The sequence below is a fragment of the Microdochium trichocladiopsis genome, assembly GCF_020744255.1.
Source record: "Microdochium trichocladiopsis strain MPI-CAGE-CH-0230 chromosome Unknown B0I36scaffold_5, whole genome shotgun sequence".
NCBI classification, from domain to species: domain Eukaryota; kingdom Fungi; phylum Ascomycota; class Sordariomycetes; order Xylariales; family Microdochiaceae; genus Microdochium; species Microdochium trichocladiopsis.
This window is the reverse complement of record NW_025763548.1, coordinates 408,373-432,884: the sequence shown is the minus strand read 5'-3', so window position 1 is coordinate 432,884 and position 24,512 is coordinate 408,373. Positions and strand designations below refer to the sequence as shown.

Here is a 24,512-nt window from a genome sequence, read left to right as displayed (position 1 = left end):
TCTCTTGTGGTCGCGCTCATCTGGCTGGTGGACGACAGCCCCCATAGTATCGCATGGCCGCATCAACCAGAAACAACGCAAACTACGACCGACTTTCAAAACTGGCAGCACCTCAATATATGCTACCTGCTTTGCTGCTCGATGCCATCAGACTGGGGAAGAATGGCGTCAAGTGTGCAGCGCCGATAACACCACACACCTGGCCGTCTTTCGTGGGCCGTGAGAGAGCGATCGACAGGACCGGTTGGCAGACCAGCAGCAGGGCTGGTCCCTGGCAGGCTGTGACAGAACGATTAAACTACTGCCACCAGCACCGATTGCCCGCCGATTCGACCCCTGGACTCTAATTAGTGCCGGGACCAACACTCAAAATGTGGTATTAATGGCTGCATTGGCAGGCCTAGCATGCACTGCCATGTTCCCACCACCTTTGGTTTGATTAATCGCACTCGGGTGCATTGCAGGGGTGGTGGATCCATTGACCAGCGAACCGGTAGCCGACTACCCTGGCACCCTCCTGTCAGCACGCTCGGGCTGGTAACTGTACAAACACAGCCTGCTTGATGCAGGTACGTTTGCTTGTAATCGGCGAGAAGCCTTGCCACAGTACTGCAATTAAGACAGTTCTGTTGTGAGATTGTGCCAAGTCGGAAAATCAGCCGTCGTCCAGGGGGCATTACTCGTCACATTCGGCTCCAGAGGGAATGCCACATAGAAGGATTCATTGGCTGTAGCCCATCCCTGTTTGCCCACAATCTCTGTCAACCTGACATCGCAAGCATGAGGTCGCCAAGACCCCAAGCGCGTTCAACGCCCCCGCTCGTAGAGCCCAGGGGTAACATTCCTGCACATTTCTAGAAAGTCGGTACGGGCTCGCATAATCGCGCATCATTCTTCCTCTCGGGAGGAATTCTGTCTACATGCACATCATCGTCGTCTTGCTTACAGAGCAATTGTGTGGAATGTGCAGGATCCGGCTCAGGTTCCATTGACGGATTTCAGGAAACATTGGTCTATAACCCGCTTCGCTCAGCGGAGATAGGACCACCCTAGCCACGCGAGCATTTAGCCTCGAGCTTCAGCCGCTTTTCCAATTTACAGGGCGGGCGGCCAGGTGGGTGGTGGCGTTGGCGTCGCGTGCTTGGCGGGGAGGTCGCAACCACTTGGCCGGCCGGGCAGGCGGGGGGGCCCTTGCACATGTGCACTCTAGGTACCTTAAGCTTAAGGTACTGACTGCATTCCGCAGCAAGAATCATGATAGTCCCAAAGGACAACAGCTTCACCATTGACGTGATCGTCGCCAGTAATTCTGATGAAAGGCAGATTGGTTCCCCAATCTGTTGAGTAGTCCGGTTGGCGTGACAATTGCAATTGAAATCAAGAAATCAATCAGAACTCTCCTCTCCTCATTGCCCATGACAACACGAACCCACAAACCTTATTGACCTTGTGCGTGGTGTGTAGGGAAGGTGGTGGTGGTGGTGGTGCTGCTGCTTGTTGCTGCTGGCGGACGGCCGAAACGAGGCCAAAGTCAAAACTGGGGACGCTGGCGTCAGCTGGGGAAAGATTGTACGACGGGAGGAGTACATTGGCTAGGATGCGTTGCCGGCCACACCAGCCTCGCCCTGCTGGTCTTCTCCTGCCAAGCCCTGCTGAGCACATCTAGGCTCGTGGTGCTAGCTGGGTGTGTGTAAATCACCGTTGAGCTGTCAGCTGTCAGCTGCTTGATGGCTGTGTGCTCTCATGCCATGGTGGTTTTCAGTTTTTCTGTGGCTGGTCTTGCCAAGTGGTGGTGGTGGTGGTGGTGGTGGTGGTGAGGCGCTGTGTAAAGTTTAGTTTGTGCCTTTTGACGGAACATGTCGACGCTGGCTGCTGGCTTGGACAGTTTGAAGCCAAATGTAAAAAGGCCCGAAACCCGGCAGATAGCTAGGTGCCATGATCTGTTCGTCTCAAAGCAGGTTGTTTTGCTCGCTCCGTGCATGCTCTCGACCTTACTTGGCCGCGCCTCGTGCCTCGTGTTCAGCCCCCCTCTCAGGAATGGAGATTTTGCCGCCGAAAGGAGCGAGGCATGCACCCATACACTCGACGCTACTGCTTGTGGTCTTGATGGTGTTGCCACCGCCGCCACTGCTGGCAACGATAAAGGCTGGGATACCTGCCAAGAAGACTAGCTCGCTGTTTTCTCCTTCACCGCTGTGCCATTGATTGTGGTGGTGGCTGTGGTTCCAAAGAATACGGTGGAAGTGTAAGAGACGCATTATGAGCGATAGGATGTCCAGGCTCTTAGATGAATGCGTTCGTGCCTTACCTATTTATTATTGGCGTCCTGTACATTTAGTAGCTCGTGGCGGATTCAAGTAGTATGTATGTGTCATTCGTCTCATATACAAGTTTACCATGTGATAACGCTGTTGTGGCGAAGTGCTTGGACTTGACGGCGACAGAGTTCCCCTTCTGGCCTTTCTGTAATAGAACGGCATGATTTGATGGAGACATGCAGAATCTTAAACAAAGATGCCTAGTTAAGAACCGGGACTACCTGTTCCTTGAACACACCGACTCGTGAGAATCACGTGGAATCGCGGAGCCGCCTGAATTGGCCCAGGGATGGTTGATTGTGCGCCAGAACTGTCTCCAACTCGAGTTCAAATCAACTGTCTTTCTTGAACTGTTGATGAAAGGTGACAGTAAGGACGCAAATTTTGACGACTCAGTGGTCCTCAATGAAGAGCAAGCGTTCTCTCGAACGAGCCGTTGAAACATTTTGGCAAGAGCTGACGTCTTTGTAAGTGAAAAAGACATAAGCAAGACATGCAAAGCGGTTAACTTTGTGAGTGATGTAGAGACATAGTGGACCAACCAGGAAGTTCGCACACAAGGAACTATGTTTTGGTGAGGCTAATGAAAGCATGGCAAAGATTGAGCTCACCGTGGCTTCCAGAGCCCGATGACTGAGCTCAATTGCCCACTCAATGGTTCTGGCAACAACGTTGGGTTCGAGCACGAAACCAGGAGTGGTGGGTCTCGGGGCGGTTGTCCCGTCTTGTAACTGTACTCCGACCACTCGGTCAAACGCGAACTAGATAAGCGGAGGGCATCTCAGTCTTCCGCTGTTGCAGAACTGCATCATATCAAACTTCAGGATGTCTACGTTCCTCCTGGTATAGGTGTGGCTGTTTGCTTACCAAAGTGGTCAAGTGCGTGACCATATCCATTGAGGCAGGTGAAGTCTCTTGGACACTTCTATCATAGTGGCATGATCTGACCTGACTTATGAACTACGAGATAGGCTGTTCTATACCCCCATGAATATCAAAGAGGCTATCCGCGTAATAACCAGAGCTTCCGCTAATCCAACCCACGTCATTCGGCGAAGTGCTGAACTAATGCACCCGCGCGAGAACTTATCCAGGCCGACAATTGGGTTAAATTGAGATGCGCTTACATTGGGGGCATCAATTGATATGATTTTCATTGCTTTGACAAAGCTGTCGTTACATTTCAAGTCCCCTGGGGACTCATCACCGCAGTGATGGTGAGGCTCACGACAGAATTGCAGGCTTGTTGTCCTGAGCCCCACATCCAATATTGGTAATGAAAATTGAAGTCCATCCCTTCGACAAGACCACCCAGGCCGGAAAGATAAGAATATGCCATTCAAATGTCTCTTTCATTATCAAAGTGGCCCATTCTCCATAAACCTCAGATTCCCGACTTGGCATCGAGACCCACGGTGCTGCTTAGCAAGCACTTTGAGCCAATCAGAGCTCGTTTCTGCATTACAAATCTGGTTGGCACGACTTTGACCTCCACGGTACGCTAGCAACCGACGGCTTAATTATTGAACCGATCCGTCTTGAACATCGTGAACATGGTGTCCCGAGTGTCTACTAGGTTGACGGGTGTTTCTAGAGACCGAGAAGGTGTCGTGCTCCGATTGTGTCGGGGTTTTGTTGTTTCCAGTGACGCAGTATAAAGATGGCCTTGGCCTTCTCATGATTGTTAGTGAAGCACAAGGCACAAAGCACGAAGCACAAAGCATTAAGAACTGACGAACGTACCGCAAGTGACCATCAAAACATAACGACATGCCGAAACTAATTGTTGTAGTTGGCGTTACTGGACTGCAGGTAACTCTTCACGTGAAACTCTACAGACCACAAGATACTGTGGTCTGTAAGTACTCCACTGAACGCTGACAATCTACCAGGGCTGTTCTGTGGCCAGAAAGTTTCTCAGTCTGCCTGGATGGAAAGTCCGAGGCATCACAAGGAACCCCTCTGGCGATAAGGCTAAGGCACTTGCGGTTGAGGGCGTAGAGATCGTTCAGGGCGACCTAGACGCAGCACCCTCGACACTCATTCCAGCGCTTACAGGAGCCGCCGCCATTTTCTGCAACACCGACTTCTTCGCACCGATATGGCCGGAAATATCCAACCCCTCCTCAACGCTCAAGGGAGAGGCGCTCCTCAAGCACGCGTTTGAACGCGAAGTCGCACAGAACGTGGCCGTGGCCGAGGCAGCCGCCGCGCCTGAGGTGCTGGCTACGCTGGAGCGCTTCGTCCTCTCGTACCTCACCGACAGTACCAAGGCCAGCAAAGGCAAGTACACCAACATGTACCATTTCGACTCCAAGGCCGAGGCGGCGCGGCAGATCGAGGCGCGGTTCCCCCAGGTGCACGCGCGGATGAACTACCTGCTCATGGGCCACTACACCAACAATGTGACCCTCATGCCCTTCATGTGGCCGCAGAAGCAGGAGGACGGCAGCTACCTGATCGCACGCTCGGTTTCGGCGACCACGTGGGTCCCCTTCATCAACGTGCCCCGGGACACGGGCGAGTTCGCGTGGGCGCTGGTCGAGCACTTGAAGCCCGGCACGACGCTGCTGGGTGCTTCGCAGATCATGACGTGGCCCGAGTTCACTAGCCTCTGGGGTGAGCTGCTTGGTGTCAAGGCCGAGTACAAGCAGGTCACTGGGCGTGAGATCTTCAAGGGCCTTCCTAGCCCGGTGGATGACGAGATCATTAGGAGTTTTGACTTCTGGAATGAGTTTGGGTTTGTAGATGATTCCACTGTCGTGTTCCCCGATCAGGTAAGTCTCGTGTGTTACACTGGAGGTGTACAATTTAGATGCTCGATATTACTGGCGAGCTATTTGGCTAACAAAAAGAATAGCTTGACACAAAGTTGTCTCTGACCTCAATGGAGGACTTCATTAAGAACGAGGACTGGAGCGCGGTCTTGTAGCTATAATGAGCTTTCGTGTAAACGACGAATTGTCGGTGTTGGCCTATGGCGATACGATGTAACGAGGACTTGCCTCCCTAGCCTAGACTCTGAATGCATGAGTGTATCACAAGTTCGTGAAAGTATACGCAACCCATGATTGGCATTTCATCATTCATTAATGCGTCCATTGTAAAGAGGCTGTTGCCACGCGCTTGACCGGGCGAATCCCATGTCGCTTTTGACGTGAACACGAACTGGGACAGCCTCACGGCTGTGAAATCTGCCCGCGCACAGGCGCGCATTGCCGAACCCATCCCTTTTCCAGGCCATGTTCTGAGTCCTGCTTGATGATTTGCAAAATCCGGAAGTAACGCCAATTTGCCGCCTTCTCCCCGGAATCCTCTTCAGAAGCTCCGCATCACTCAATTTCGCCATCTGACCTTTTCCCTGGATGAGCAGAAGGGAGCTTCGCACATTGACACTGAAGTAAGAGCGGGATCTTCATGATAGTGGGAGCGAAAAACCTTACGCGTATACTTGCAGCTAGTGATCATAAAAAGCTCTCAACTCCCGCCCCTTTGCGCTCGGGCAAGTACTTCCCAGTACCTGCCCTGCTCAAGTGCTGTGCCACCCGAGGATATCAAACCGTGTTTCACCTGACACCGTCCGACGCCCACCATACTGCACCGACAAGGACTACTATCGGCGACAGAATGAGCGCTGCAGCGTTTCTCACGGCTCTTTTCACCTGAGGCATCATAAACTCCTCGACCGTCTCCTTGAACACTTCCGGGGTGAATGGCGGTGGGAAGGGCTCGTCTGGGACTGGCATTTGAAGGAATGGACATATTGCGTCCCAGTCCAGGCCATCTTCGAGTCTCACAACCAGCAGCTGTTCTGGTGGGACAATCTTCTTGACCAGAGCAACACTGTCGTGGTAGTCAGCAAGAGCATCTTCGACAGCAAGCATTCACCACAAAAAGCTGAGCAGACAAAGTGCTTGCTCAGGTACTACCAAATCGGACGACCGAATCATGATCCAACACCAGGGGCAGGCTACTCACTGCTCGCGGTACCAATCAGCGCAAGCCTCCAGACCGCCGGGCCGCCCAAACTTGCCGTCCGAGAAGCGCTCGGCTGTGATGTACGCGCTGCTGCAAAGCTGGTACATGGCGTCGTCGAACTGCTTGAGGAAGCTGGTGGGGAACCTGTTGACGTCCTCGGTCATGCGGACGATGCTGTTCATGACGCTGCGCGCCCAGCTCTCCGGGGTGCGCTCGACCAGGATGTACTTTGCGCGCGGGTACGCCTCGACAATCTCCTCGGGGAAGTATGAGGGTAGTTCCGTGAGGGCCTTTGGTTCCATTCGGTCAGCTTCAAGTCGCATTTCTTGCGCGGCCCCATAGCGGGCTGGAAGAGGGCGCTCACATCATAACCCTGGAACCACTTCTCAAACTCTGGTCGGCGATAGACCTCGAACTCCCCGTGGAACTTGGCTCGCATGGACTCGTTGAAGAGCTTCATGTCCCGCAGCCCATTGTAGATGCTCTCATAGTTGTGGTAAGTCTTGTACCCGAGCACTTTCAGGGCACGATATGTGGCCAAGGTTGCGGATCTATCTAAAGCGATCAGCAGCCCGTCATTAAAGGGACATGGGAATACGCGAGACCTGTGAGCCGGAACAAACTGTGCAGAGCATGCTGCACAGCACGGGTCAAAACAAGTTGTGGTTTGATTGTGACATACCTGCTTGGGCTGAGCACAACCACCTTGACCTCGACTGATTTCGTTGGCGGCGGGAGTGTGTCGACGAATCTCGTGGCAGCATGCTTTCGGCCATGTAGGGATCCCATTTTTGAGTTAGGTATGGACGTTTGGTAGATTAGTAGACAAACATTCGTGCGTCTTGGCGCTCTGGCATGGGTCTTCTTATAAGATTAGAACGCAGAAATCCTCACGTGGGGAAAAGTATGGTCGTTAGATTCCGAAATGACAAGCAACCATCAGACCAACCATGGTCGCCAGCGAGCATGCTGACTGAAACAACAAGCGGCTACATGTACGTGATGTGACGACCTGTCATGAGGCTTCCCCACCAACTCTGTGGACACAGTCTGACTTCCAGGCTGACATGCATGCCAACCATCCTTGGCAGTATCCACGGAGCACGAAACTGTTTAGAACTACCTAGTGTTGTTGCATAGCGCTATCGCATGTCCAAGACCGAACGAGCCAATCCCTCTCCAGGAAAACCGATGTATACATAGTATGATCACGCACCCCTGCAAATGAACCCGCTGCCCAAGAGGGGGCGAGCGGAGAGCGGACGACCATGGTGCGTCGTTTGCCAGATCACCTGGTCATTTCAGCCAAGAGTTTTTGTCTCATCGCGAAATGCTCATCTTTTATTTTACACATGTGTACTCGGTGCTATTAGACGGGGCCTCAGCTCAAAAGTAATTGCAAGGTGCTCGTATTTTGCCAGACTGAACACCACCATCAAGGCACAAGACCAGGACCTGGTCCACCAAAGTCCACCCATGCTGTTGGCATTGCGTCCCATAATTCTCTCTCCCCGTTCAGCAGCCCTGAGGCAGATCGAAGTTGTCCACACGCCCATTCTCGCGAAACACGGCATTGACACCCAACCCGCGCTTCGCGAAGCCCCTCCAGATTTCGCACTTGTTGACGCCGCCCGTGTTGGCGAGGTCAGCGTCCAGGATGGCATCGCGGGACTGGATGAATGTCGGGTTGCATGGCTGTCTGTAGGAACCAAATTACGCCTCCGTTCAGCAACGCACCCACGAATTCACAAGAGAGGAGACAAAGAGCAAGAAACTTACAGGGCAAACGAATCCGTCAGCAGCTTGAGCATCAAGTACTTTCCGTCTGTGGGCACGCCACCCTGCCCCATGACCGGCTTCGGGCCGTCATTCTTGCCGTGCTTGTCAATCAGGTTCCAAAGCACCTCGTAGAGCATCGTCGCCCACACGGTGCCGATCTCGTGCACCTTCTGCCGATTGTCCGCGGCCTTGTACGTCAGGCCGTTGACGCCCGTGTCGGTCGAGTACAGCGCGATGCGGGCCGTCTCGTTGGCCGCGCCGAGCGGCCAGCCCGCGAAGCCGTAGTAGGCGGTCGCGGGCGTGTCCTGGGGCTTGATGGCTACGGCGGCGGCGAAGAGGTCGCTCCACCCTTCGGCCATGCCGTCCGCTTCGTACGAGTCGAGGCATTGCCCATTAGCAGGGCCGCCGGTGAGACGGTTTGTCACTGGATTTTCCTTCTGGTCAGTCATGCATGCCATCATGGACGAGTTCGCATATCAAATGGAGAGGGGGGAGAGCCTACAGCCGTGGGTGTACTCATGGATCACGAAGCCGCTGTCGAAAGCGACATCGCGCTTGGGCACCGTCTTGTCAAAGATGTACAGCTCCATGTACGACACCCGGCCGTCAATAGTGCGCGTCATGATGCCGTTGTTCATCCCACTCCACAGCTGGATGCTGGCCTGGACCCTGTCATACGGCCGTCCTCCTTTGTCAAAGTTGTCGGCCTGCATGTTGCCTGCGGCCTCGGTGAACCCGAGGCTGTAATAGAGGTCATGCGCCATGTTGATGATGTAAAAGACCTGCGTGCACGCGGCCTCGAGATAGTTGCGCGGCGTCGGGTCCGCCGGGCTGTAGGGGAACTGGAAGTCGAGAGTGTCGCTGTCGGGAAAGTGCACGAGGCCAGAGTTGTCTGGTACAGCACCGACCTGAGCATTATTGCCAATCGTGGTGTTGGCATCGAGGCCGTCGGCGTGCCAGCCTTTGGGGGAGGAGGTGGTGTCTTGGGGGTCCTGGACAACAGTCCGGGTGCCCTCCGAGGGATCGTTGATACCCCAAGGGCTTGTTCGCGAATAATTGTCAGCCCTAACAGGACAATGTTCTGCTGGAGAAAAGTCGGCTTCTGAACTTACAAGACTTGGTACGTCGCATGAGAGTGGAAATCCATGACGCCGAGCACGCGCGCCTCCCCTTGAGCAGCGACATGCGCCGACAGCCAGCGCCGCGCATGGCGAACCTCGACCTGCCACGCGAGTGTGACATCTCCAGCCGGCTCGACCATGTAGCTCAATCGCACTTGAGGTCTCTCGACAAGACCAGATATGCCTTCGATGGAGAACGAGTTTTCATCTTCTCCAGCCACACTCTTCCCCGTCCCGGAGACTGGGTAAGAGAATGTTGCAAGCACAACTTCGACAGCAGCAACGGGGTCCAGCAGTGCCTCTCGCTCGATGAGAGCGTTGCGGCTGATCGATTCGGCGGCCACAAAGGCATTGCTGTATGAGAAGATGCTGCCGTCACGAGCGACCTATTTGTGCGTCAGCACGATGAGTCCTTTTTATATCCACTTACCACTAAGCGCAATACCGTAGGTGTTTCAGCGGAAGGCCGGTTTCTGACTCACATGAACGCTGAAGTCGGCATTGTCAATATCAAGCCCACCGATGGTTTGCTTGAAGTTGACATGGCCTATGCCATTGGCGCCGATGTAGTGATCGCCCACGACGCGATAAGTGGTATTCGGCTCGGTGCTCGCAACGAGAGCTGTGGCAGTGTCGATGTAGTCACCACGACGGACGAGTCTCTGCACAGACTGATTGGCAGCCACGTCGGAGGCCTTGGTGTAGCCTGGTGCTGGACGGAAGCGGTAGGCACTGCTGAGATCGCTGGCGGCGACATGGGTGGAACCTCCAAAAAGGGCCAGCAGAAGGACAGCGAAGTTCTTCGAGGCAAGCATCATGGTCGGGAAGCGGTACGCAAAGAAGCTTAATTCTTTCGATCACCCCGAACCAGTGTTGGTCATTTACCCTACGACTTGGATGGGACCAGCCTTGGTATTAATCTGTGACCGGCGAAACGTATCTAGCCACCGGAAGAAACCATCCGCCAGAATGTACAAGCAGCAGCTGTAGCCCCTATGCTCGGCACCGACCAGCGTTGCACTGAAGGATTGCACCCGAGCTGCAGTCAAGACGGGCACGCCTTGTTGCCTCCTCGGGGACAGTCCCCTTCCCAGCATGGCAATCCTCCATCATGGGAGGAGCTGCCAAGATATGCAGCGGTGCCGCCATTTTCTGGGGTCGGCAAACATTTCCCGCAGGGGTTGATTCGGAGCTTTCCACGGGCCAGGGAGCACGTCAATTGACGGAGTCTGAGCTTCCTCGTTGTGTGCAAGGGTGCTCTTTTTTCCTTTGAAGAAGAACAATCGCTGGCTCCTGTAACGATGTCCGGCGCTCAAGACATACGGCAGTGCTTCAAATTTGTTCGTCTCGTCTGGTGAAGAAGGCTGCTTGACAACTTTTATGAGCAAGTAAAAGCCACCCGCCTTCAACAATTTTCTCAATAATCATACCTCAGGTCGAATTAAATCCGTCTATATCAGTGCAGCCACATACCCAACTCGATCGCCCTGAGTGATCATATTTCGAGTAGCTCCCCTCTGCTAGAGCGCGCAAGTCTATTCTCCATGTTTAGACCCTGTACCGAGAAGCCCGGCGGATTCTCTTGGCCTTCGTGGAGTTCCCACAAAAGGAAGCGCTTCAAAGCCCCGGCGCATTCAACTCCGCAGTGCGCCCTGATTGGCCAGACTACGAAGCGTGCTTCCCAATTGGGGAATGCGGCCTTTTTGATGCGTGCCCTTTTCTCGCACTCTCCACGCTCCACCTTGTCGTCCACCAACCACTGCTTGGGAACCAAAAGCCGACGACGTTGTGGTGTGTGGAAGGGTGGTCACCGATGCTGATATGGCGGTCCGAATCTATATAGATTGACACCGAAGTTATAGCGGCCTTATTCGGCACCTTGGGCATGCTACTTCGCCCTCGGCTTGTGCTGATTCCGGTCCTGAGTCTGCTTGGAGGATCACCGCACTGGGTACATGTTTTCTCATTCAACAGGAACAGTGCTAGCAACTCTGCCTTGCCGACCGGACCATCATGCCTGGATGTATCATCGGCCCGGACCCGGTCCTGCGTCAACTATGGCCGCGACTCTTCCTTAGTGGTCAGACGGGTGATCTCTCTCAATCGGATGCATGCGCACGCATGCACATTCGAGAATGCTCTAACAATGAAGTCTTGATTTTTCTAACGCCCTTCGCTGTCATAATTTGGTCAACATGCCACGCGCAACTGGCACGCTCGTTATCAAGTACATAAAACACAACATTACAACAAGGGACCGCTGCCCTCGCCTCTCACAACCCAGACCACCAGTTCGTCTCCTCCACCACAAACGAGCCGACGACGCTGTTGTCCTCGGTGACCGCCGAGCTGTCCGCTACAATCACCGCGTACTCGCCCTTCTCGACGCACCACTGGTCGCGCTCCTCGTCCCAGTAGCTCGCCGCGTACTTGGCCTCGACGTCGATCGCGAGCTCGGCGTCGTGCCCGGGCTCCAGTTCGCGCGTCTTGGCGAATCCCTTGAGCTCCTTGCGCGGGCGGTTCACCTTGGCGGCCTGTTGGGGGGCGACGTACAGCTGCGCGACCTGCGCTCCCGAAACCTTGCCCGTGTTGGTCACCTTGAACCTGGCCGAGAGCTTGCCGCCGTGCGTGTATGACACGTGCAGGTGGCTGAACTTGAAGGTGGTGTAGGACAGGCCGTGGCCAAAGGGGAACAGCACGTCGCGCTCGGCGAACTCGTAGTACCGGTAGCCAATGTAGATGTCCTCGCCGTAGAGCACGCGGGACGCCTCGGTGCGGTAGTTGAGGAAGGCCGGGTTGTCGCTGTTGCGCACGGGGAAGGTCAGGCTCGTCTTGCCGCTAGGAGTCACGTCGCCAAACAGCACGTCCGCGATCGTGTTGCCCGTCTCGTTGCCCCCGAAACCCGCCCACACGAGCGACTTGGCCTGCTTCACCCACGGCATCTCCACGGGCGTGCCGGACTGCAGAACCACGACCGTGTTGTCCGGGTTGGCTGCCAGCACGGCCGAGATGAGGTCGTCCAGCCCGGGCGGCAGCTTCATGTCCGCCCGGTCGTTGCCCTCGGTCTCCCAGTCGGCGTTGAGCCCTGCGCAGATGATGACCTGCTCGGCGTCCTTGGCGAGCCGCGCGGCATTCTCGATTTCTTCCTTGGCGTCAATCACCTTGCATGCGCCGAGACGCAGGGCGCCGCCAGCGAGGGAGACGTTGCGGTCGGCGAGTGGGGACGTGGCGGAAGAGCCAAAGGTCACGCGGATCTTGTACTCCTTGTTCTTCTCGAGCTTGTGAGTTCCCTTCTCCTCGATCGTGGACGTGCCGAAGAAAGCATCGCCCTTTACCTGGTGGTCTGTGTTGTTGATGACCAGCTTGTCGTCAATGTACACGTTGGCCGTGCCGGCGACGACGCAGCCAAACTCCCACGTGGCGTCCTCCTCGATGGTGAGTGTCGCCTCGAGCTCGGCGTACCAGACATCCGTGTTGAGCTTGGGGTTGGTGTAATCGACGAGGAGCATCTCCGTCTTGACCAGCTCGAGCTCGTCAACCGGCGTGCGGTCCTTGACGTCCGCGGGCTCATTGTAGAACTTCATCAGAACACCAGGCTTGCCGCCTGGTGTCTTGGTTGAGAGGCCCAGAAGGGGCAGCATTTTGTGACTGTACGCGCCGACGCTGTACTTGGGCGCAAACGAGGTCTTGCTGCTGATGCCCTCGAAGGGGGTAACGGCATAGTACGCCAGCAGCGAGGCAGAGCCTCCACCGTGGTACGTGCTGACCTTGGCATTGGGGCCGATGACCACTGTCTTCTTCTCCTTCTTGAGTGGGAGGAGGTTGTTGTCGTTCTTGAGCACGACGATACCCTCGTTGCCAATCTGGCGCAGGAGCGCTGCCGTCTCGGGCGTATCGGCCTTGCCCTCGGGCGCATTCTCAGGCACACCACTGGCCGCGCACTTCTTGACGAGCTTGAGCACCTCACGGACGCGCTGGTCGAGGACATGGCCTCGGACCTTGTCGGTCGAGACGTTGAAAGCCAGGGGCTCACCGCGGAACCGGGGAGGGCCGGGCATCTCAATGTCGAGACCAGCCTTGGTGGCCTCTGTGGTGGAGTAGGTGCCGAACCAGTCACTCATGACGAGACCGTCCCATGCCCACTCGCCGCGGAGCATGTCTTGCAGCAACTTGGTGTTCTCGGAGCAGTAATGGCCCTGGACCGAGTTGTAGCCGGTCATGAAGGCACCTGGCTGAGCATCGCGGACGGCGAGCTGGAAGGGAAGGGCATAAATCTCGCGCAAGGCACGCTCTGTAACGATGACGTCGACAGCGTTGCGCTTGTGCTCGTGGTCATTGCAGACAAAGTGCTTGACAGTCGCCTGGACGCCAGTGGACTGGATGCCACGGACGATGGCGGCAGCACCCAGACCAGCAAGGAAGGGGTCCTCGCCGATAGACTCGAAGCCACGGCCTCCAGTAGGTGCTCTCTGCATGTTGATGGTAGGCCCAAGGATGACGTGAGCACCTTTAGCCTTGGCCTCGTCGCCCATCTTGGCACCGGCCTTCTCGAGCAGCTCCGTGTTCCAGGTCGCACCGAGGGCGGTTCCGCAGGGGAAGCAGGCCGCGGGGACTCCATTGAAGAATTTTGTGCCTCGGACACCGTTGGGGCCGTCTGAGAATCTCAGCGAGGGGATGCCGTGCTGGGGGAAGCCCTTTGTGTGCCAGAAGTCGATGCCGGCCAGGAGGTCGACCTTCTCGCGGGTGGAGAGCTTCTTGAGCACCTCCTCGACGTTGATGTCGGCCATGATGTGGACTGTGGTATGTGTAAATTTGGTGAGAGGGGACGGGCACACCTATAGTCCAGTTCATGACGGTTGCCGTTGCTGTGACATGACCTCGAGGCTTTATATGGGTTGGGCAGCCCCCGGAGCCGGGGCCGTGATGCCCCCCCGTCCGAGCACCGGCAGGTGTGGGGAAGGCGCGGCGGGGGACCGCGCTGGCTGGGTAAATGCGCAAGGGGCCCGTCGGATCGCATGATGGGCTGGCGCCGGCCGAAGTTCTCCCAGCGCGGCGGGCCTGGCGATTTGGCCGGAGTTTCTCCTCAGCCAGTCACGGCTCGTCGTGATCGACCTGAGGACCCCGCTGGCCAGTCACGGAGCGCCAAGCCTGCGCCTTGGCGGGAAGACATGATGCCGTGTGAGATGAAAGTCTGTTGAAGCATGTGGTGCCAAGTGGTGTCCTTGTCTCAGGCGTCCACCAGACGGCAGCCCTACACTTACCATCCTAAGGAACGTCAAGCACGCCCGGGAGTGTGTGTTGGGGGGCTCTGTCCCTCTGTGCCCAGCTCCACACGGGCTGGCTGGCTTCCAAGGTCAAACGTGGACAGGAAACCATGAATGTCCGCCGTCGATTGTAATCATATGCGGTGAAGGGTTGTCACCGTCAAATGTACTTCACGTGCCGGCCCGGCACTGCAGGGCTGACAACCTGGATCTCTGGAAGTGGCTCATCCCCGCCCATCGTGCTTAGCTCAGCACAGTCGTACCTGCCCACTGCAGGTGTCGTGTATCGGTGTCCCAGCCTCAATCTCCAGGCAGCCACCCGGCGGCAACCCACTGCAAACGCCTAGGATCTTCCCCCAGAGCCTCATTGCCGTCTCATGCAGCCGCCCTTGGGCTACCACTGAACAGCACGAACCTAACGCTGGCCAGACTTGCCGCCAACACCATGTCCCCTCCTGCCTGAGCCTGCGCATCCGAGTGGCTCCAGTCTAGACTCAAGCAAAACACAATGGTCTACACAGGCAAGCCTTCCAAAAGCTGCGAAGCCTGCAGGCTGCGGAAGCGGCGCGTGAGTCAAACCCTTCCGAGCCGGATATATGGCCCTTTGACTTTTTGCGTGCTGACACATCGCTGCTCCTTCTCCCAAAGTGTGACAAAGGTGTTCCCGGATGTGGACAGTGTCGTCGCCAAGGCACAGAATGTCCTGGTTACCGCGACCCGTTGAGTCTGGCTTTCAGGAACCAGACTGCCCATGTCATTGGAAAAGCACAGGGCCGCAAAGCAAACTCGGACCATTCAGAACAGCGCGCCTCCTCAGCCCAAAACCCTCAGGGTACATCACCTGCCTCGTCGGATGGCGGGTCCGACAAGTCTTCAAACAACTCAGTGGTGGTTCCTTTCTTTTCACGGGCCCCCTCGCTGCACTTCCAGATGGATCTGGACCTGGCGGACTTGGGGCTCACGTACTTCCAAGAAAATTATGCAACCGGGCACATGGAGAGTTACGAGACCTTCATGACGGTAGCTCCAAAAGTGCTGGCCACCGACCGGGATCCGACGGCCATGACGTCCGCGATCCATGCGATCTCGCTTGCAGGCATCGCCAACTCTGCCGGAGCCCAGGTTGACCAGGCTGGCCTGTCACGCCGGGCGTGGTCGAAGTATTGCACCGCTTTGCGAGCTGTCAATCAGTTACTGACGGACCCCGTGCTCGCCTGTAAGGACAGTACCCTATTCGCCATCCTGTTGCTGTCCATCTTTGAGGCCGTCACCTGCTCAGGCCCCGCTTCCGTCTCGGCCTGGAAACGGCACATTGATGGTGCCTCTGCTCTGATCGCCCAGCGAGGCCTTGCTCAGTTTGAGCGCGACATTGGCCGCCTGGCGTTCCGCGAGACTCTCGTACACATCCTCACCTCATGCTACCGGCTGCAGGTCCCCGTGCCGCCCCAGATTCTGGCGATGCGGCGCGAGTTTGAGAGACGGCTTGGCCCCCAGGACACGATATGGCTCATGAGCCATGCTCATATGGACGCGCTCGATCTATGGCAGCGTGCTGTTGCGCAGGAATGGCCATTGCCTGCGGCATTGTGGGAATCGTTACTTCTCGAGGGCATTGAACTGGACCGGCAGAATGTCGCCATCTTCGACCAGTACCTCGACTTCTGCGGCCTCGAGCGCGGCTTCAGAACCATGTTCAACCCTCGTGCCGATCCTGCCCTTGTCTATGAGGGGGCATACCACGTGTACCCAAACATGCGGCTGGCTCGACTGTGGACAGGGACACGGACGAGTCGCATCCTGGTCAATCGTCTGATCCGGGCGTTGGCGATTGAGACGGAACCGGGGGCCTCGTTTGGGGCAATTGGGATGTCGCAAGCGCAGCTGATCAAGACCCTAGACCACAAGCTGTACGACCTTGCCACGAGCTTGATTGCCACGGCGCCGCAGCTGCTGGGTTACCTGGATGCTGACGGGTCGGTGCTACCTCTGGACGTGGCCAAGCCCAATGTTGGCGGCGGCTACCAGGCCATCTTCCATCTGTATCATGCAGGGCAGCTGCCGGTCACGGACGAGCCCGCGCGGCTGTGGGTGATCAAACAGCTGCGGAGGATCGACTCCCAGACAGGCATCCGCAAGGCTGGGTTCCTTGCAGACCTGCTAGTGCAGGAAGGCCGCTTGAAGCACTAGCGGCAAGGGCAGGACGCCTTGCTGGGTGCTGTCGACGGAGGCTTGATGTACATCACCAGCATGCATACGTACCAACGGAGAGGACGAAGCGCCAGGGTCCATCCAAGTCCAAGCAGCCCCGTTGCGTAGTGCGGAGCGGCAGGCAGTGCTGGTGGGGTGACCGAGTGCGACGGGCTGAGCGAGATCCCAATAAGGCTAGCGTAGAGTCGGGACGATGAGCGGCAGCTTGAGCCCTTGAGCTGCGCCCCGACCCAGCTACGCTTACCTCTCTACCATACAGTAGGGCAGGATCCACGAAAGTTGCTACTGGACCCGGATGGCTGCCTGGGGCACGCAGCATGGTGTATGCCCGTTTGGGAGACTGTTGTGCCGTTGACAGACCAGGGGCCCAAGCAGGCAGGGGTCGTGGCAGTCAAGCTTTTGCCGAGCCCTCGAGGGTGGGCCGCCCCCTGCCCACGCCTTGCCGGATCGGGTATACACGATGCTGCTGTGCTTCGAACTCGGCCTGGGAATGCCGTTGTCCTATAGTATTGGCATTTTCAGGGTGCATATTCTGCTGCCTGCGAGGCTTGCGACGGTTTGCGATGACGAGGGGTATCCATTGACCTGGTTGGCATGATTGTATAAGAGCTCGAGGCGTGCCCTCCTGTCTGACCTTCATCTCGTCCAAGTCATTCACCAGCTTATACGCCTTGACACATCACGCTGCAACTCTCAGCCTATACTCTACACTATCGACCCATCCATATATATATCTGCGCCTTCACAACACCCAGCGCCGCCCCTGAAAATGGCCCCTACAGAGACAGACATTGCCATTGTGCAGCTCGTCTTCTTCACGCCCGTCGTGCCTCTCAGCATCTGGCTCTGGTGCCGCTATGGCTTCCGCCTCGGTGCCGGCGCGTGGCGGCTCGTCCTCGTCCTCGGCCTCCTGCGTCTCATTGCAGGCTCTTGCGCCCTCGCCGCCGAGTACCACCCTTCCGAAAGCCTCTACGCAGCCGTACTGTCATGCGACCTTGTCGGCACGGCGCCCTTGCTCCTCCTGAGTATGCGTCTCGTCGAGAGAGTGTGAGTCTCTGCTCTCTCTTAGTATCTCTCTTCCATCATACTAATACAGCCATGGCTGCAGCAACGACACATATCATAAGCTCCCTGCCCGTCTCTTCCGCCTCGTAGACTTGGCGTCCCTGGTTGGACTCGTGGTGGGCATCATCGGCGCCAACCAGGCTCTCACCTCCCTCGGATCTGGCAAACCCTTCACCGTCAACGGGCCCATGATCGGCGCCATGGTCCTCTTCATCGTGGTCCTCGCCGCCGACCTGATCTCCACCGCCATTCTCTTCATCCCTGCTGTCAAGGGTGAACCTCCCGTCGTCAACAGTGCCGAAAAGCACGAGCTCGGCGCCCATGGCAAACTCGACAGCGCCCGCTCGGCCTCGTCCGCCTCCCCAGCCCTCAACAGGACTCGTGGTGACATCGAGAGCAACAACGACGACGACACCACCTTCCGCCGTGCCGGCCAACAAATCGAAGTCGCCGCGGCCCGCAAGCTTATTATCGCCGTCTCGCTCATGGCCCCGTTCCTCGTCGTGCGGCTGCTCTTCGCCGCCATCGGCGACTTCCGCAACGACCTCAACTTCATCCCGTACCTCGGCGACCACAGCATCTATCTGGGCATGTCTGTCTTGATGGAGATTGTCGCGGCATATATCTGCCTGGGCGTGGGGTTCGCCTGCCCTCCCCCTCCGCCGCCGCCGGCCAAGACGAAGGCTTCGTGGTGGAGCAAGCTTCGCGGCTGAAGACTGAGAACAAGAGGGAGAGCCGTCATTCATCACATACACCATGTTCGCATGTGGCTTCCGCCATGTCAACGGCCGAGGGGACGAGAATATAACTAAGAGCAGAGAGCGAGCGGGAGCGGCGCCCGCTTCGCGAGGGCCATCCACCACAACCACACGCGGAAGGAAAAGAGATCTGAAAGAGGCACTGCTGGGTCCGCCGCCGGAGGTTGCCCACCTCGGCATTTGCATTTGCATTTCTGCCTTTTGTTTTCTTTTTAGAAGTGCTGCATCTCGAGTTTTCCTTTTCCATAGTTAAGCGTTGATAGCTTCTTTTGTAGATACCGGGCGTTAGCCGGAATACCCAAAGGATAATAGACAGACAGACCAAAGCCTGACAGCTTCATAAGTCGTGCCACCATACCATATCTTGAGATAAACGAGGTCACACATAACTGAGATTGAAAAGGGGAAAACAAGAACAGATATGTATACAAGTTTCACAACAAGCGTGACTTGACAGAATTATTGGAAATGAGGACCGGCACAAGGGTTTGTTTCACACCTACTACAAGGGAAAGGCAGACATTCTTCGGCAACAGCCTTTCCGCGGGATTGCTTATCCAGGTGAGTACACTACGACCCAGGCCTGGGCCATGCTAACGAACACGTCGGAGTGGCAAATGGCTCGCTAGCCGTATTGACCAAGTGGCTTTGTCGAAGGCTTTCCAAGGCAGGCGGCGTTGAGGATTGGCTCAAGTGCCCTACTCTCTCTCTCTCTCTTTTTCTCTTTCTGTTCATGCGTAGACCCTCTCCCACAGCCTGCCGCTGTAGCGAGTTCAGCCCGCCATGAACCGCGCGTTGCAACTCATCAGATCACAAGACATAACCGCAGTTTTGGCTGGGCTTTAGAAGAGAGAAAAAGAAAGACATGAACGAGGATGCAGGCAGCGTGAACCGGGTACCGATGAAGTCCCCTTCACACTCTTCTCTTACTTCATTGGCTATTCACCTACTTGGTGAAGAGCTACCACAGCAGCCACCTAGGGTTACGGCAGGGATACTCCTCCACCTCCTCGTCCTCTTTCTCCTCCACCGCATCTCCGCGCGCCCTTGTCCTCTCATCAAATTCATCCTTCGTAACCCTTGGGAAGTCTCCGGGGGGGATATCCACCTATCCCCACAAAAGACTTCGTGGCATGCTGCTCATCCCACCTCGTGCGTGCCGTGTTCTGGACGATCCTCGCCTTTACACGTCTGCACGAGGAATTCCGCACCCCCGATGCCCAAAACACGCCTGGCACTTCCAGACCAGAGACAACCTCCCGAGGCCTCATCCCCAGCTAGGCGTCTCTGACTATCGAGTGCAAAACTTGACGAATAGTCCGCATTGCCCGGCGACCGCCGTCACAGCCCCAAAATCGCGAGACCCGCACACACACACACACGATCGTAGATACCATGTGTGGTGTGCGGACGGGACACAAGCCTCAAGCCTGTATGTATCCGTAGTCTTGTTCGGTCCTTCTGAAACCGAAGAGCTCTCTCTCTTTCTCTCCTTCTTTAAACCCCTTCTCTCCTCCCCAAAACACAGTGGGGGTGTATTCGCACAGAACACATGGTGTTCCCACGTGGTCTCAGATCGTGGCCAAGCTGAGTTGTGGAGAAGAAATTGCGCATTTCGTCCTTTCCTCGCTCTCGAGACTCCCAAGGCAAAGAGCACGGCTATGAGCCCGGTCCGATGGTGTGTCCCGAGAGGACACTCATTGTCAATAGAATGCGTTTCGACGGTGAAGCATGCTGATAGAGCAATTCAGCTTCTCCCGTACTGGAAAAGTCAGTGCCAAGACAAGGAGGAATAGCGAAGGCGGAATGGCGCCGCGAATCGAGATCCGTATTTTGTCTCTGGGCGATGACGAAATGCCCACCACGACCATCCCGACATCGTTGATGGATGCCGTGCGGCCATTCCGCAGAAGACTTCTCACGCTTCCGGGTACAGAAATGGTGTCCAATGCCGACCATGGCCATGGCCAAAGCGGGCTGCGTGCTGCATCACTGCCTGACACGAACTCAGTCGCGTGAGCATGGCGCGGGTGACCCGCCCTGCAAACCCTGAGAAATCGGCCATGAAACGACGCGACGCCGGCGTTGGCTGGTACATGCGCAGAAAAGTCGTTCGTAGAACAGTCCGCGACGCGGCAAGAGTAGTCCAGCGAAGCTAGCCAGCCGACCTCACTAGGTAAGCAACCTCCTCGTGGTGCGATCCGGGCTCAACAGGGCGCAAACACGGTGCGCCCTGGCATCCACGACGCGGCGGTGGTGAGTTACAAGCTCCGCAGAACTCCTCATGTGCCTCGATATCCGACGAGCGCCATCAGATTCAGTCACTGCCGACCGGAGCTCCTTTCATGTTGCTGGTGTCGCCAAATGAGCGACCAACACAGCAAGACCGCCTTGATCGGCACGCCAGCCTGCTAGGCGCATGTTGTTTTTTTCGTGTGATAAATTCCTGACGAATCAACACGCTTCAAGTCCACGGCATGCTAGTCTCGCTGGCCATGGATCCACGGATCTGGGACTCCATGATGCGCAGCCGGCATACGTGGATGAAGTTGGTGAGCGACGTGGGCTTGGCATTCATCATGTCCGGCGCATTGACAAGGGCATCGCGCTGCGCAGCCTCGATCGTCATGTTGCTCTCGATATTCTCTTCAATGTCCAGGGGAAGCTGCGCCGCAGGAGGAAACAAATTCCAGAGTCAGTAAAGAAAAAAGGAAAAAAAAAAGTGCTACAAACGAGTGCACAACTACCACAATCTGGACGTACCTCGATATCAATAACGGTATCCGCGATAGCCGGGTTCTTGCCGAGCACACCCGAGATGTGCCGATCAAGCGAGTACCCCGTCCAGAACACCCTCTTGCGCATCTCCAGGTTGAGCGGGCTGATCTGGTTCGTCGTGGGGTCAGCGCGGCGGTTCAAGCCGAGCTCTTCGCAGCGCCGCATCGCAAGGTCCGCATATGTCCAGGCGTTGCTGACCTGGTGCCGGCGCAGGCTGTATATCGTCAGGAACAGCAGGAACTGGACCGAGCGGATGTTCTGCGGGATGAGGACATCCTCGAGGTGCTGCATCGCCGCGTCGACGTGCATCTCGGCGTCGAAGCCGCGAGCATGGATGTTGCCTGTCTGTTTGAGATATGTGCTGCCGATGGCGTAGATGAGGTGGAGGATACTCGTCCTGGGAGAGGGAGGGTCAGTTGCTATCACCCACATGCCAAGACTGCGACGCGGTAACTCACAGGACAACATCGTTCAGCTGGCTGCGCTGCTTATGCAGCAACTGCAAGAACGGGGTGTGCATGATGGGGTGCAGAGGGGCGACATGGCTGATATACGCTTGCAGGAGCTGACTGGCGATCTCGAAAGGCGGCCATGCCGTGGACTCGTCGGACGGGGGCGACGGCGCCCCGCGCAGGGGTGGCAGGCTGAGGTGCTCCCACTTGTGGCGGCTGTACGTCGTGATGTCAAAAGAGCGCGCCTGCTTCACGGCATCAATCATCTGGTTCATGGAGGCCATGCGACACGAGGGCGGCGGCTCCCGCGAGGACGCGTGCCTGAGCTCGGAGATGATATCCTTGACGGACTTGAGCGCGACCCCGTGCGACGGCGACCTTGTTGAGGAGGACGAGGATACTGCTGGCGAGTAGAGCGTCTTGTGGTGATCCGAGGAGGACGAATTTGGTAGCGCGGACGGCGAGAAGGCGGCGACAATCTGGCTGGCCTCGGCGGCCTTTGGGGATGGGGCGGCCATGGGCTCGCTCTGAAGGACAGTCTCCAGGGCGGCGACCCGAGTCCCGATCGACTGCCGGGCCAGGGTGGCGGCATCAGGGGGCGTGGGGAGTTGCGACTGGCTGTAGACCTGCTGGTCCGGTCTGAGGGGAGCCTTGTCCCATTGCTGGAAGGTGTTTGGAATTGGCGGCGGCGGCGGGAGGAAGTTCTGTTGCTGATGGGACTGATCCGGCTGCAGCTGTTGGGACTGAAGCTGGGGCGTGGTGACGACAGGCCTAGCCCTGGCTGGAGGATATTCGCAGGCCTCACCAAGGCCAAAGTCGAGGCAATTGCTGCATGGCGTCTGGCCGTTGCACTTTTGCTTGCGGTGCTTGCAGCGCTTGCAGGCCCTGTTCTCGAGAAGAAGGAAAACGTCAGTGACACGACGAATGGGAACATGTAGCGGCTCGAAGAGAGCGGCGCCTGGGAGGGGAGGGCAAGTCGTACACAGCGACCCGAGGTCTCCTCTTTGCGCGCGGGGGCTCGTTGGCGTGCGCCGGGTCGTGCTGAGCGGCCGCGGCGCTCATGATGGCGAGGCAGAGGGTTCGCGGCGAAGGAGATGCGCAGGTTATCGTCCGTGAGCGCGCGTGTCGTCTTGTTGGTAGTTATCAAGCCGCTGGTGGTGGGTAGTGGTGGTGGTGGTTGTCGTCGTTGTCGTGGGGCGCGGCGGGCGTGCGCGAAGCAACTGGAGTCGTCGGCAGCCGGGCAGCATCACCAGCTGGAGAGAAGAGGACGAGGATGCTGCAAGGTCGAACTGGCCTGGGCCGGAGATGGCGATGCAGTCTGGCAGGACAGGGCCGTGCAAGGAGGAAAACCGAGGATGGTTTACGGATTGGAGTGGTAGGCTTTGGATCTGGGGCGGGCGTGATTGGCGGCAGCCGGCGCAGTGGTGCAGACAGACAAGCCAGGGCTGTTGGCTGCCCGCTGCTGCAGTCAGTCAGTGCCCGGCCTCACTTGTGGGGGGGAGGCTCCAGTTGTGTCCCTCCCTGGAGGTCCCCAAGAGCTTATCTCAAGTGCCCTTGCGCACTCCCAGTGCTGGGGGCTCCAAGCCCGTCCGCACGCCTGGGCACGCTAGCTCCGTCGGCCTTTGCCAGAGCTGGCCAAGCGGCTCTTCGCTGGCACCGTTTCTCGTCTGCACCTGCTCCGGCACCTCGTGCCACTGCAGATTCTCGTAACCGAGCTGTGCGCATGTGCCGTCGATCCCCGTGGGTCTGGCAGTCTACTGTATGTGCGTGCGCCGTGCTGGTAGGGGTTCCCATGCAGCTTTTCCTCACAAAAGCCCCCAATTCTGCGCCCTCCCCAGGGTTCGCCTCGAATCGATAGCGCCGGGGGGGAACCCCTTCCCCGGCCGATGCGGGCTCCCAGGGGGGCTTTCTGGTTGGCTGCCAGGATTCTTGCGCCGGTTGGTCGGCAGAGCAAGCGGTCGCATGTTTCAATGTTTGGTAATCTCCAAATGCTTTGTCCGCGCATCCATACAGGTCTGGATAGAGCGCCTGCAACGGCTTTTTCAGACCCAAGGATAATTAATAGTCGAAACTTTCTCCCCTCCCGCCCTCCACAATTCCCGTGTGTGTATCGCACCACACTGGCGTAGACAACGCCATCAGCCGAGGCGTAACTTATCGGCCACACAGCAAAAGAAAACGATGCCAGCCGCTTTCCCCCGACCCAGCCCGTCCCCCAAAAACTACGTACCCAGGTACGTACCTTGCGTAACCTTACAAGGTTTCCAAGGTTTTCCCTAATCCCCAACTCCCCTCCCCCCTAAGCTCTTGCCAGCGCGACACGTTCTAGATCGTGTTCCATGGGACTTGGCCCAGGTAGCACGCAGCCCACTTGTGCATGTCTAGACGCGGAGTTTCCCCCCCATCATTATCACTTTTGACACATTTACACTTTGGTGCGCCCGCGCCCGCGCGCACGCCAAAAGTTCTGCGCCAAGAAATCAACTGCCGACGGTGGGTGGTCGTGCTGCTGCTGGTGCTACTGCGAGTGTGTGTGTGGATGTGTGCGCTGCTCCACCAAAAATGACCAAGGCTGGCTGGACCACCCGCCGCAGCAACAGGGGGATTTCTGTAGTGGGTCTACCGCCGCCGCCATTGCTGACGCAGGACGGCAAAGGTCGTTCGTGTTGGTTGTTTCATGTCGTCATCCGCCTCTGAAACGGGAAGTTGTTGCGAAAAATATCAATAAGAGAATCTCTCTTTTTCATTCTGATGTATACCAATCCAGTACTCTCCTCAATCCATAATGAGA

General features: G+C 57.0%; 10 protein-coding genes across 10 annotated transcripts; 5 read left to right on the top strand and 5 right to left on the bottom strand.

Annotated features, from left to right (window-relative positions):
* Positions 1-1,991: 1,991 nt before the first annotated feature.
* B0I36DRAFT_430973 (uncharacterized protein) lies at positions 1,992-3,664 on the bottom strand (the record flags this gene model as incomplete). The annotated part of the gene is made up of 5 exons (XM_046162565.1): positions 3,446-3,664; positions 3,186-3,278; positions 2,930-3,079; positions 2,397-2,463; positions 1,992-2,308 (listed from the first exon to the last, which is right to left on the bottom strand). The coding sequence occupies exons 1-5, from the start codon at positions 3,473-3,475 to the stop codon at positions 1,992-1,994; spliced, it is 657 nt and encodes a 218-aa protein (XP_046012368.1). The 5' UTR covers positions 3,476-3,664.
* Positions 3,665-4,088: 424 nt separating this feature from the next.
* B0I36DRAFT_243122 (uncharacterized protein) lies at positions 4,089-5,250 on the top strand (the record flags this gene model as incomplete). The annotated part of the gene is made up of 3 exons (XM_046149963.1): positions 4,089-4,130; positions 4,211-5,095; positions 5,179-5,250. 3 exons carry the CDS (start codon positions 4,089-4,091, stop codon positions 5,248-5,250), a joined length of 999 nt encoding a protein of 332 aa, XP_046012367.1.
* Positions 5,251-5,794: 544 nt separating this feature from the next.
* On the bottom strand, positions 5,795-7,085 carry B0I36DRAFT_288261 (P-loop containing nucleoside triphosphate hydrolase protein; the record flags this gene model as incomplete). The annotated part of the gene is made up of 4 exons (XM_046151643.1): positions 5,795-6,161; positions 6,309-6,586; positions 6,661-6,847; positions 6,979-7,085. The coding sequence occupies 4 exons, from the start codon at positions 7,083-7,085 to the stop codon at positions 5,885-5,887; spliced, it is 849 nt and encodes a 282-aa protein (XP_046012366.1). The 3' UTR covers positions 5,795-5,884.
* Positions 7,086-7,659: 574 nt separating this feature from the next.
* Positions 7,660-10,011, bottom strand: B0I36DRAFT_288258 (extracellular metallo proteinase 5; the record flags this gene model as incomplete). Its single annotated transcript, XM_046151642.1, has 5 exons — positions 7,660-7,995; positions 8,076-8,499; positions 8,578-9,116; positions 9,188-9,582; positions 9,679-10,011. 5 exons carry the CDS (start codon positions 10,009-10,011, stop codon positions 7,812-7,814), a joined length of 1,875 nt encoding a protein of 624 aa, XP_046012365.1. The 3' UTR covers positions 7,660-7,811.
* A 1,321-nt stretch (positions 10,012-11,332) lies between these two features.
* B0I36DRAFT_322249 (glycosyl hydrolase family 3 C-terminal domain-containing protein) lies at positions 11,333-13,309 on the bottom strand. Its single transcript, XM_046153826.1, has one exon. The coding sequence runs from the start codon at positions 13,252-13,254 to the stop codon at positions 11,470-11,472; it is 1,785 nt and encodes a 594-aa protein (XP_046012364.1). The 5' UTR covers positions 13,255-13,309; the 3' UTR covers positions 11,333-11,469.
* B0I36DRAFT_322248 (uncharacterized protein) lies at positions 13,287-14,137 on the top strand. The gene has a single exon (XM_046153825.1). The coding sequence runs from the start codon at positions 13,387-13,389 to the stop codon at positions 13,852-13,854; it is 468 nt and encodes a 155-aa protein (XP_046012363.1). The 5' UTR covers positions 13,287-13,386; the 3' UTR covers positions 13,855-14,137.
* Positions 14,138-14,968: 831 nt separating this feature from the next.
* Positions 14,969-16,647, top strand: B0I36DRAFT_243483 (uncharacterized protein; the record flags this gene model as incomplete). The annotated part of the gene is made up of 3 exons (XM_046149988.1): positions 14,969-15,028; positions 15,109-15,213; positions 15,292-16,647. The coding sequence occupies 3 exons, from the start codon at positions 14,969-14,971 to the stop codon at positions 16,645-16,647; spliced, it is 1,521 nt and encodes a 506-aa protein (XP_046012362.1).
* Positions 16,648-17,437: 790 nt separating this feature from the next.
* B0I36DRAFT_362511 (uncharacterized protein) lies at positions 17,438-18,446 on the top strand (the record flags this gene model as incomplete). Its single annotated transcript, XM_046158669.1, has 2 exons — positions 17,438-17,715; positions 17,777-18,446. 2 exons carry the CDS (start codon positions 17,438-17,440, stop codon positions 18,444-18,446), a joined length of 948 nt encoding a protein of 315 aa, XP_046012361.1.
* Positions 18,447-19,425: 979 nt separating this feature from the next.
* B0I36DRAFT_112873 (uncharacterized protein) lies at positions 19,426-20,348 on the top strand. Its single transcript, XM_046147910.1, has one exon. The coding sequence runs from the start codon at positions 19,625-19,627 to the stop codon at positions 20,285-20,287; it is 663 nt and encodes a 220-aa protein (XP_046012360.1). The 5' UTR covers positions 19,426-19,624; the 3' UTR covers positions 20,288-20,348.
* Positions 20,349-20,955: 607 nt separating this feature from the next.
* Positions 20,956-22,783, bottom strand: B0I36DRAFT_348881 (fungal-specific transcription factor domain-containing protein; the record flags this gene model as incomplete). The annotated part of the gene is made up of 4 exons (XM_046156735.1): positions 20,956-21,156; positions 21,255-21,666; positions 21,728-22,606; positions 22,704-22,783. The coding sequence occupies 4 exons, from the start codon at positions 22,781-22,783 to the stop codon at positions 20,956-20,958; spliced, it is 1,572 nt and encodes a 523-aa protein (XP_046012359.1).
* Positions 22,784-24,512: the final 1,729 nt, after the last annotated feature.

Bases quoted from the DNA above. Each gene is read 5' to 3' on its own strand.
- B0I36DRAFT_322249 (XM_046153826.1), bottom strand. From the start codon at position 13,254: ATGCCCGGCCCTCCCCGGTTCCGCGGTGAGCCCCTGGCTTTCAACGTC.
- B0I36DRAFT_322248 (XM_046153825.1), top strand. From the start codon at position 13,387: ATGGCCCTGGACCGAGTTGTAGCCGGTCATGAAGGCACCTGGCTGAGC.
- B0I36DRAFT_112873 (XM_046147910.1), top strand. From the start codon at position 19,625: ATGCTGCTCATCCCACCTCGTGCGTGCCGTGTTCTGGACGATCCTCGC.